Source organism: Elephantulus edwardii, unplaced genomic scaffold (assembly GCF_000299155.1).
Source record: "Elephantulus edwardii isolate Elephantulus edwardi_28Jun2011 unplaced genomic scaffold, EleEdw1.0 scaffold00308, whole genome shotgun sequence".
Lineage (NCBI taxonomy): Eukaryota > Metazoa > Chordata > Mammalia > Macroscelidea > Macroscelididae > Elephantulus > Elephantulus edwardii.
The window spans coordinates 1,763,866-1,775,507 of record NW_006400058.1 but is presented as its reverse complement, the minus strand read 5'-3'; the positions used below and the strand labels follow the sequence as shown (position 1 = coordinate 1,775,507).

The 11,642-nt window shown below is 41.8% G+C and overlaps 1 protein-coding gene across 1 annotated transcript in view; it reads left to right on the top strand.

Moving 5' to 3' along the window:
• Positions 1-11,355, top strand: part of FBXO17 (F-box protein 17) — a 17,602-nt gene extending 6,247 nt beyond the window's left edge. Inside the window, exons 3-5 of the mRNA XM_006901119.1 lie at positions 9,399-9,494; positions 10,070-10,205; positions 11,198-11,355. Of these exons, the coding sequence (XP_006901181.1) occupies positions 9,399-9,494; positions 10,070-10,205; positions 11,198-11,341 (376 nt within the window). The 3' untranslated portion in view covers positions 11,342-11,355. The remainder of the gene's footprint in view (positions 1-9,398; positions 9,495-10,069; positions 10,206-11,197) is intronic.
• Positions 11,356-11,642: the final 287 nt, after the last annotated feature.

Sequence of the window (11,642 nt, the reverse complement as noted above, 5' to 3'; positions counted from 1 at the left end):
AAAAGAATCAGACTGACTACATTTGTGGAAGGAATCATTGGTGAAGCTCAATATCAGCAGTCAAAACTAGACCAGGGATGGACTGTAGGTCAGACCATCAATTAATTACTCATACTCATGTACAAGTTGAAATGGAGGCCAAAGAAAATGAAAATAAGTCCATGATAATCGAGATATGATCTTCAGTCTATTCCATCTGAACACCAATGATCGAAAACCAGATGAGTTATGAGATGTTATCAAGGATATCATCCATGAACAGAGCAGAAGGTCATTATAAAGACAGAAGAAAAAGAAAAAAATTAAATGGATGTCAGAAGAACTTTAAAAATTGTACTTAAGGGTTGAGAAGCCAAAACAAAGTAAAAGAGCTAAACAGAAGATTTCAAAGGGCAGCTTGTGAAGACAAAGGAAAGTATTTTAATGGAATGTACAGACAGTTGGAATTGGAGAATAAAAAGCGAAAAACTAAAAAAAAAAAAAGCGAAAAACTCACTCTGTATTTCTCAAGCTGAGAGAACTGAAAAATTTAAGCCCAAAGTAGCAATAATGAAATATGGGCAATATATTAATTGACTCGGAAAGCATCAAAAGATGATGGAATAATAGAGTCACTATATAAAAAAAAATTGATTGACACTAAAAAATTTCAGGAAATACTATATGAGCAGGAGCCAATGGTAATGAAGGAGGAAGTTGAAGCTGCATTGAAGGCACTGGCAAAAACATAAGCTCCAGGAATTGATAGGATACTTACTGACTTCTTTTCAATAACAGATTCAGCCCTGGATGCACTCACCACTCTTTGCCAGGAAATTTGGAGGACAGCTGTCTGGCCAAAAGAACCTCATAGATAAAGTTAATACATAGGCCCAGAATAGACAGGGACTAATGTTTAGAATAGACATGGAATTATTAATTAATAGGATCAAGAAAAATATATGGACCCTAATAGAAGATAGAAACAGGCAATTTACAAAAGAATGAATTAAAAAAGGTAAACAGAACTTGAAGAGATGCTTAAGAAAGCTGGATGGGGCCATATTAGAGAACTTGTTCATGGGGAGTGATGTGGAGAATGTGAAGAACAAGGAGAGGATCAAAGAGTGTGGGAAGCCAAATGATAAACCAAATGTTTAAAAATGAATTGAAGGAGGCTCAAATATAAGTGACAGATCACAAGGAATAAGGTGGTCTTCCTCCTGAGACAGGTCGGAGGAGATAGGTGCTTCAGACAGACCTGGTGGTGCCCCCACTACTCCCTAGCTTTTGCTTGTAAACACATCATTCCTGAGATAAGCAAGAGAATGTCAGCAGAGAAAAACATAGCTTCATCAGTACAGAATTTTCTCTGTGATTTACTTCCTGGAGCTGTTTGCCCCCTGCTTTCACTCTCTTCTCCCCCTCATTCTCAGTGTCCCTATCTCTTCTTTTGTCCCAGTTAACATTTTGGTGCCCAAACAGGGACATGAAGCAGCGGTAGTTTCTCTCTCTATCCCTCTCTCGCAGACACCAGGAAACCGAAAGGGAATTCGCTCAGTAGTAAGGGAAACTTTTGGGAAAATTAAAGATGGGGTCATGAGGAAATCCCCACCCCCTGAAGTTTACTAGAAATTCAGGGGAAGAAGTAGGAAAGGATTCATGAGGTTTTCCTCACCCCCTAATGTTTACTAGAAATTCAAGAGCAAAAGAAGAAAAGGTTTCATGAGGTTTCTCTCACCCCCTGAAGTCTGATTAAAATCCAGGGGTAGAAGTGAAAAAGATTCATGAGGACCTTTTCCACACTCTGAAGTAAAATTCTGAGATAGAAGTGGGGTGGGGGGAGGGAAGACTCATGGAGAACTTTCCATCCTCTGAAGCTAAATGTAGTTCTCTCTTAAAGGAATTGCTTAAAATCTCAAGGGTAAAGGTGAAATAAAAAATCTTTTTTGCAGTTGTTTAAATGTATTAAAAAGCATTGCACCTGGTTTCAGCAAGGTGGTAGATCTCAATTGGATTAAAAAACTTGGCATAATGTTATGAGAGATTTATGAAGACCACATCAAAAAGGAGAACAGATTCCTATTAATTTTTGGCCAGTATGGGCTTTGATAAGAATAGTAAAAGTGTCTGTGCAGGATTCTACTCATAATCTTAAAAATTTGCAAATAGAGATGGCTGAATCTTTGTATGACTATGAATTAAGTAATATTACATTAGAGAAAGTTAAAGCTGATGGTGAGAAACAAACTTTGTCACCTTTAGAAAGAACCTTAGGGGCGAGCTCTGGTGGCCTAGTGGCAGGAGACTGCACTGCAATCCCAGAGGTACGTGGTTCAAATCCACCAGATGCTCTGCTGAAGGAGGAGGAACAATCACCTCCTGTACCAGTCAGATCCAATTTGATGGTACACACATAAAATAAATAAATAATTTTTTTTTTTAAAAAAGAAAGAACCTTAGGAAGATACAATCCTGAATTATTATGTTATTTTAATTGGCATGTGTTGACCAAAACAGTGCTCTTTCCAGGAAATTATTTACAATTTAAAACATGGTTTAGAAAAAGAAAAGGGGCACTAAGACCCAAGTCAAAAGCCTACAAGTGTTTTTGTTGATTTTTTTGTGGTTTTGTTTGTTTTTTGTCTTATGTTTACTGTAATAATGGTTTTGAGCTCATATAATTCAATAATTTAAGTAAAAGAAAAGATATGGGAATGAAGCTAACATAAAAGAAAAAAATCTTAATTTAGAAGATAAAAAAGGCAGGAAATAAGTAATAAAGATAAATAAATAAATTAAAAGCTGCAGCTGAAAATTATTTTTTAAGTTTTTAAAGGATAAAATCTCTAAATTAGTGGAAAAAAATTTAAGATAGACTATGTTTGGTGATCATAAAGCTGGTTAGCCTGTTTGCCTTTGGTAGTCCTGAATGTCAAAGATAAACACTCAAACCAGTCTTTTACAGCTGCATAGATAGGGTGACCTAGAAGTTTAGAAGCATATAAAAGATAAAATGCAACTTAGTTCCCAGGGTAGATGTAAAGAACAAAGGTTATAAAAAGATGTGTCATAGAAGTTGAGTGCCCTTGATTGACTACTGTAAAATCCAAAAAGTTAGGCTTTCTAAAGTACTAAGAAACAAAACAGCTTTTCCCAAGCATAAGTGTCATATTCATTATAATGAAGGGACAGGACGCCTCCTCTCCTCCTCTGGGAACAGGTGCAGGGTGGAGCAGTGGCCCTTAACAAAAAAAGAAATTAAGGGCTGAAGAGCAATTAGTAGCAGGAAACCACTAGTCCTTGAAACTCTCCTGTGTTTGTAATAAAAAGAAATCAGGTAAATGGAGAATGTCAACTGATTTTTAAAAAATTAATGAAGTAATTCAGCCTATGGATGCTTTAAAATCTGGGTTACCTCTTCTCTATACTATACCTGAGGGATGGCCAATTATTGTTATTGATCTTAAAGATTATTTTTTTTTTTTACTATTCCACTGCAACCTAAAGAAAAATTTGCTTCAGTTGTCAGAACAGAGCAAGGAAACCCTGCATGGTTCAAAACTGGGAAAGGCGTATGCCATGGATGTGTCCTATCTCCATACCTTTTCAACCCATATGCAGAATAGATTATCCGAGAGACTGGGCTCTATGAGAAGAAGTGTGGTGTCGGGATTGGTGGAAGATCTATTAACAATCTGCGTTATGCAGATGACACAACCCTGCTTGCTAAAATTGAGGAGGACCTGAAATGCTTGCTGCAGAGGGTCAAGGACTGCAACCTTCAGTATAGATTGAACCTCAATGTTAAGAAGACAAAGATTCTCACCACTGGACCAATTGGCAGCATCAGGATGGATGGTGAAGAGATTGAGATTGTTAAGATTGTTAACAACTTTAGTCTGCTTTGGCTCCACAGTCAACACTCTTGGCACCAGTAGCCAGGAAATCAAAAAACGTATTGCGATGGGAAAGTCTGCTGTTAGGGACCTCTCCAGGGTACTGAAGAGCAATGGTGTCACTCTGGAGATTAAGGTGCATCTGATACAGGCTATGGTCTTTGCAATCACTTGTTATGCATCAGAGAGTTGGACAATGACTAGGGAGAACAGAAGGAAAATTGATGCCTTTGAGCTGTGGTGCTGGAGAAGAGTATTGAATGTACCCTGGACTGCCAAGAAAACAAACAGATTCATCAGAGAGGGTTAAACCAGGCTTCTCCTTGGAGGCAAGGATTCTGAGGCTTTGTCTGACATACTTTGGACATGTAAGGAGGTACTGGTCCTTGGAGAGGGACATCATGCTTGGGAGGGTGGAGGGACAGCGCAGAAGAGGAAGACCCTCTATGAGGTGGATTGATTCAGTGACTGGGGTAATCGGGATGGGTGTGTCGGAGGCAGTGCGATTGGCAGAGGATAGAGCAGGGTTTAGGGCTTTTGTACATAGGGTCGCTATGAGTCGTAAGTGACTCAACGGCACATAATGACAATAACAACAACAACAACATTCCTGCTGTTAATAATCATTAATCTGCTAAAAGATATGGATGGAGAGTACTGCCTCAGGAATGCTGAACAGCCCAACTATGTGCCAATATTTTGTAAATCAGCCATTAGAGATTTTAAGAAAATAATTTCCTCAATCTTTAATGATTCATTGTATGGATGGCATTTTGTTTCCTTGTTCTGATTTGAATACATTGCAATGTTTATATAATAAAGCAACAGAAATTCTTCAGGAATATGGATTACAAATAGCAACTGATAAAATACAAACAACTGAACCCTATAGATACATACGATCCCTATTAAAAAGATCTAAAATTATTCTTTAAAAAATACAAATGCGGAAAAAAGAAAAAAATACAAATGCGGAGAGACACTTTGCATACATTAAATAATTTTTAAAAAACTATTGGATGATATTAATACCTAGACTGGCTATGACCTAGTCTAGGTATTCCTACATATCAATTACAAAATGTATTTAAAATCTTAGAAGGTCCTTCAGATATTCAAAGTCTAGAAAGGTAACACCCAAAGGAAAAAAGGAATTACAAGTTATAGAGCAAAGGATACATGAAGCTCAGTTATATCACATAGATTTAAATAAACCTGTAAAATTATTATTCATTCATTACACTTACACTGGAATATTAGATCAAGAAAATAAAATCATAGAATGGTTATTTTTGGGAAATAAATGTACTAAATCTTAGTTACATATACTGAAAAAATTTGTGACCTCATACTTACAGGTTGGCTAATGGCTGCCAACCCAGTAGAAATTATAGTCCCAATTATATCTTTGCAGGTAAATAATTTATGGAAATCATCAGATTATTGGCAGGAAGCTTTTGCATACTATCTAGGAAAGATCTCTAATTCTTATCCCTTAGATAAACAATTACCGTTTATAAAATACACTAACAGGATACTACCAACTAAAGTAAAAACTTCACCTTTCTAAGAAGATATTATATGGATGCAAATAAAATTAATTATGCAGGCTATACTAGTGGTAAAGATAAAGCAGTTAAAACTAACTTAACTAACTTGACTTCTGTTCCTCCTATAAAGACTTACAGCTTCAGAAACCCAATGTAGTGTCACTATGACTCCAAACTGACTATGGTAGTGGGTTGTGATTTGAGGAGGGGCATATATTGAAAGTTATCATCCTTGGAAAACAGACAGACTCATCAGTCATAAAAGTCCAGTGAGAAAGAAGAACCTCAATGGATGGATTGACACGGTGGCTGTAACAATGGCTTTAAGTACAGCAGAGATTGTGGGGATGATACAAGACCCAGCAGCATTTCCTTCTGTTGTACACAGTGTTGCTATGAAACTGAGCTGACTGAACAGTACCTACAACATATACTGAGCCAGCTGTCCATCACCATTGACTAAAGAACCCATTTGTCCCCCAGTGACTGTTGGTGCTGTCTCTATCATTTATTAAATTCTCATACATACCCAGGTCTGTGCCTGAGCATTCTTATCTGTTCCATAACCACTTTACCTATTTCTCCAAAAATATGACACTAGTTCTTTTATTATGACACATTCAAATAAGGAGAAATGGACTATTTACAAAGGTATAGGTGGATCACAAGTGACAGGTACTATAGGACCTCAAGCTAGTTAGCATGGAAGGAAGGAATATTACCACACTTAAGCGTGGGAAGACAAAGTAAAGTATTATAATGAAATGTGCAAAGAGCTGGAGTCGAAAAATCAATAGAGCTGAACTCATTCTGCATTTCTTAAGCTGAAGGAACTGAAGAACAAATTCAAGCCTCAAGTTGCCATATTTAAGGATGTTTTGGGCAGAATAGTAAATGATCCAGAAGCATTAAAAGATGGAAGGAGTATACAGAGTCACTGTACCAAAATTAATTGGCTGACACAGAAGAATTTCATGAAACAATGTATGAGCAAGAGCCTGTGGTGATGAAGGAAGAAGTTCAGGCTGCTCTTAGAGAACTGGCAAAAAATAAGGCCCCAGGAATTGATGGCATACCAACTGACATAGTTCAATAAATAGACTCTGCCCTGGATGTGCTCACCAAGTTTTGCCAAGAAATCTATAGGACAACCACCAGGCCAACTGACTGGAAGAGATCTATATTTGTTCCCATGCTAAAGAAAGGTGAGTTGACAGAGTTCAGAAATTATCTAAAAATACCATTAATATCACATGTAAGCAAGATTCTGCTAAAATTATCAAAAAATGACTGGAATAGAACACCAACAGAGAACTGTCAGATGTGTAGACTAGGTTTAGAAGAGGCCATGGTACTAGGGATATTATAGCTAATTTTAGATGGATCTTGGCTGAAAGCAGAGAGTACCAGAGGAAGTGTCTGTCTATGTTTCATTGACTATACCAAGGCATTTGACTGTGTGGATCACACAAACTGTGGCTAACTCTGAGAATGGGAATCCCTGAGCACTTGAGTGTGGTAGTTCACAGGTGTTCTGTGATCGCAGGTTGCAGAAGGAAGAGACTCATGAGAGATGATATAAGTGAAGGGCCAAAAGCTTTACTAGGAAAAATGGCAAATGGGGAAAAAAGAGCTTCCCCTTCCTCCCTTTTATTACAGAAGCAGGTATAGCATACTTCGAAAGTCACATGCACATTTTTCAGGGTAAAGAAAGATAGAAAACTTTCTTACTGAAGTAAATGATCTTTGACTACTCAAGGATCTGTGTTCTCTCTATCTTATCTCAAGAAAACAAATGGGCAAGTAAGAAAGATCCAGGGGGAGTGCCAAGCTATTTACAAACCACCTCATTCCTGGAATTCTTGTTAACAAGAATTCCTCTGGAGTACTTAGCCCTTCAGAGGTCAGAGACTCAGAAGATTGCTGACAAGGAATAGCTCTTAGAACTGGATCTGGGTTGTTTTCAACCCGGACCCCCTGAAGCTCCCTCATTTTCAAGGGTCCTGGAACATGTCCTAGTCCAGCAGACCTCTTATTGTCACTCAACCCTTCAGGGATCCTTCAGATTGTGCTTATGCTAAACCTATATTTGGACCAGAAGGCAGTCGTCAGAACAGAGCAAGGAAACAATGCATGGTTCAAAATTGGGAAGGATGTACATACCTTATCAATCTATACGCAGAACAAATCATCTGGGAAGCTGGGCTCTATAAGGAGAAGTGTGGCATCAGATTTGGAGGAAGACTCATCAACAACCTGCATTACATAGATGACAATCCTGCTCTTGCTGCAGAAGGTCAAGGACTGCAGACTTCAATATGGATTGAAGATCAACATCAAGAAAACATAGAGTCTCACCCACTGGGCCAATTGACAGCATTATGATAGATGGTGAAGAGGTTGAGATTGTCAACAGCTTTAGTTTGCTTGGCTCCACAGTCAACACTCTTGATACCAGCAGCCAGGAAATCAAAAGACAAATTGCATTGGGAAAGTCTGCTGTCAGAGACCTCACCAGAGTACTGAAGAACAACGACATCAATCTGGAGACTAAGGTGCACCTGATCCATGCCATGGTCTTTGCAGTTACTTGACTAGGGATGATAGAAAGAGAACTGATGCCTTTGAGCTGTAGCACATGGACTGCCAGAACTAACAGGTATGTCCTACAGAGAGAAGCCAGGCTGCTCCCTGGAGGCAAGGATTCTGAGGCTTCATCTGACAAACTTTGGGCATGTTGCAAGGAGGGATCATCATGTTTGGAAGGGTGGAGGGACAGTGCGAGAGAAATACCCACAATGAGATGGATTGATTCAGTGACTTGGATAATAAGGGTAGGTGTGTCAGAGATAATAAGGTTGGCACAGGACAGAGAAGGTTTCAGGGCTATTGTACATAAGGCCACTATGTCGCAAGTGACTTGATGGCAAATAAAAACAGGGAGAGAGGAAAGGAAACAGTTACCAAAACAAAAGGCAGAAACACAAAAGACTGTGAGAAGACACAGCCTGATGAAGCAGTGCCCTATACCTGAGGGATACAGAAGCCCCAAAGTGGTCCAGTGCAAGAGAGGAAGCTAAGAGGATATTCTCTTTCTTCTGCTAGAAGTTTCTACCATCTGACCCAGCTGGAAGTGCAACTGGTAAAGGCCCTGCACTTGAGGAAAAACCAACTCCAACCTTCCAGTTGATTCTGGCTCACGGCACCTGCCTGAGTGTTGAATGGGTTTGAACCTCCAGCCTCTCAGTTTAACCATGCCACCCATTGGCTTCTCTGTACTTTTTTGATGCCCCAAGATTCTCTACTCAGATTCTTGTGTCTGAGTTCCCTATTCAATCAATTCCATTCCAACTCTTATAAGACAGAGTAGAACTGCCTTGTAGACTTTCTGAGATGTAAACCTTTAAGGATGAGACTGCCTCATCTTGTTTCTGCCGTGCAATTGGTTTAGTATAACAGTTGACTTTTCGGTTAGCAGCCCAACACTTAACTGACTAAGCCACCATAGCTCCTTGCTTAAGTTAAAAAAACAACAAACACAAATCCACCAATGTTGATTCCAACTCGTACCAACTCTATCGGTTTCCAGATCTTTGCTGGAGGAGACTCCTATGGAGTGGCTAGTGGATTTGAACCACTTTCAGTTAGAAGCTCAAAGTGTTTCACATTACACCACCACAAATAATAGGGGTTAGGCTGGATACTGCTAAGCCCCCTAAATCCCAGAGCAGGGTGGGACACAGCAGAGGGGCTATGAGAGGCTCATGGGGAGGGGTCATCATGAGTCATGCATCTTTATGTCCTCTAGGGCAAATGCCAAGTGGCCACTTTATTTAGAAAGGGAGGTTTAGAGAGGCTCCCCGGAGGAGGTGGTATCTGGTTTGTGACTCAGGTCAAGAGACAGCAGTCATATTGAGGTCTGTGTCAGCCTCACATCTGCAGACAGCACCCTTCCATCTCCCCTTTCCAGATGGTGCTTCAAAAGACAGTTGGTGGACCTGGTGATGGAAGGGGTATGGCAGGAGTTACTCGACAGCACCCAGATTGAAATCTGTGTGGCAGACTGGTAAGTCTTCAAAGAGGCAACTGTGTTCAGGGTGAGTCTGTAGAAGAGACTAGACCTGAGTGCCCTCTTCCCCAACGGTTAGCTGCTGTTATGGTGCCACTTGCTTAGTGAGCTGAGAGGCAAGGTTAAGTAATGCCTTCACAGGTGTGCCCTCCTTACCCTCTTCCCAGCAGGCCGAGGCTTGTTAACAGCCTTGGGAGCACTGTGCCCTAAGAACTGAGATTGGGGGTAAGGAAGGCGGGCACAGTAGGGGCAGGTGCCAGCTGGCTTCAAACTCGAATAGGCCTACGATGAGCTCTCTCCTTTCCAGGCATCTGGGTTCTTCCCAGTGTCTCCTTCAGGCCCTTGGCCCTCCATAAAGTCTGGTCTTGCTGGGGAGTGGTAGGGTGTTCACTAGTCTGTTCTCCAAGCATCCACATTCCCACCTGAGGCTCCTCCCCTGGTCCTGGCTCCACCCTCAGAGGGTTCCAAGCTAGAATCTCAGTTGTAGAGCCCGCACAACTGAATCCTCAAGGTGAAGAGAGCTGGAAGGGTGGCAGGGGCCTCAGCACTCAATGTCATCTGTCACCTGACAGGTGGGGCGCCCGTGAGAATTGCAGCTGCATCTACCGGCTCCGGGTTCGTCTACTGGACATCTATGAGAACGAAATTGTCAAGTTCTCTGCTTCACCCAACCCAGTCCTTCAGTGGACTGAGAGGGGCTGCCGACAGGTGGGTCCAGACTTCCTTCCTAGTCATCCCTGGCCCTCTCAAAGGCATGCACACCCCAGCCTCTGAAGGACTGATTTCCGTTCTCGACTGTCATCACTGCTGGCCATCCCATAATACTAACGGCCAACCATCCCTAAGCGTCCCTGCTTGGTGCAGGCAGTTAAGTGCCTGAGTACTAGTGGAAAGGTTGGTGTTGCAAGCCCACCCTGGGACACCTTGGAGAAAGGCCTGGTCATCAGCTTCCAAAAGGTCACATAAACCATACAGAGTCTATAAAACCACATGGAGCTCAACTCTGTACCCAAGGGGTTGCTATAAGTCAGAAATGGCACGATGACAACTAATAATCATAAGGAGCCCTGGTGGCAGAATGCAGAACATCAGGCTGCTAACTGAAAGGTCGGTAGTTCAATTCCGCCAGCAGCTCCCAGGAAGCTGGATGAGAAGTTTTTTCATGAAGATTTTAGCCTCAGAAATCAATGGAGTGTCACTGTCAGAACTAGCTCAACACCAGTGGATTTGGTTTTTGAACAACTGTTGAGTCCTTATTGTACCCTGGGCCACTTCAAGATCGTTGCATCTTGATTTCCCATTCAAGGGCTGGTTGTTCATACTACATTTCTTGAGCATCTTTTGTATGCTAGGCACTAATTTGGGGCTGGGAGTGCAGTAATGAATCAAGTCCTTACCCTAACCACACTCTGAAGTTGAGGAAACTGAGGCACAAAGGAGTGAAGTGACTGGCATGTTGTCACAGTCTCAGTGGGGTCTCCCTTTCCTCCCTTTACAGACCCATCCCCTGGAAGAATGTTCCTGCTTATCGCCTCCAGCTTATTGAGGGTCTGGGCCTCCCACTAGAATGACAGCCCAGGGGGACACGTGTCCACTGCTTTATCTGCCACTGCAGCCAAAAAAGGGCCTGCCTTTGCTCCACAGTGAACTGAGGCAAGTCCTCACAGGCCCTCAACCTCTCTTTCTCCTCACTTCCACAGGTCTCTCATGTCTTCACCAACTTTGGCAAGGGCATCCGTTACGTGTCTTTTGAGCAGTATGGGAGAGACATACATTCCTGGGTGGGCCACTACGGTGCCCTGGTGACCCACTCCAGCGTGAGGGTCCGCATCCGTCTGTCCTAGTGATTAGCCCACTGGGACCTCCCAGGATGCAATGTGGCTCTCTGACACCATCTTCAATCAAGAACTTTGCAGCCAAATGGAGCCTAAGATGCCCAGTGACAGCAGGGGTCTCGTCTGGCATTCCCTCCATGAAACCCCCTTGCTGCTCATTCAAACCAGGAGCCCCACCATGCTGTTCCTGCCATTCTTGGCTCCCCACGTGGGGGGCATCAGATACCCAAGAGGCTGCTAGTTAACTCGTTAGCACATTGTTTTCTTACATGAGGTTATCCACTGGTAGACTGAGACAGAGAAAGAAGGG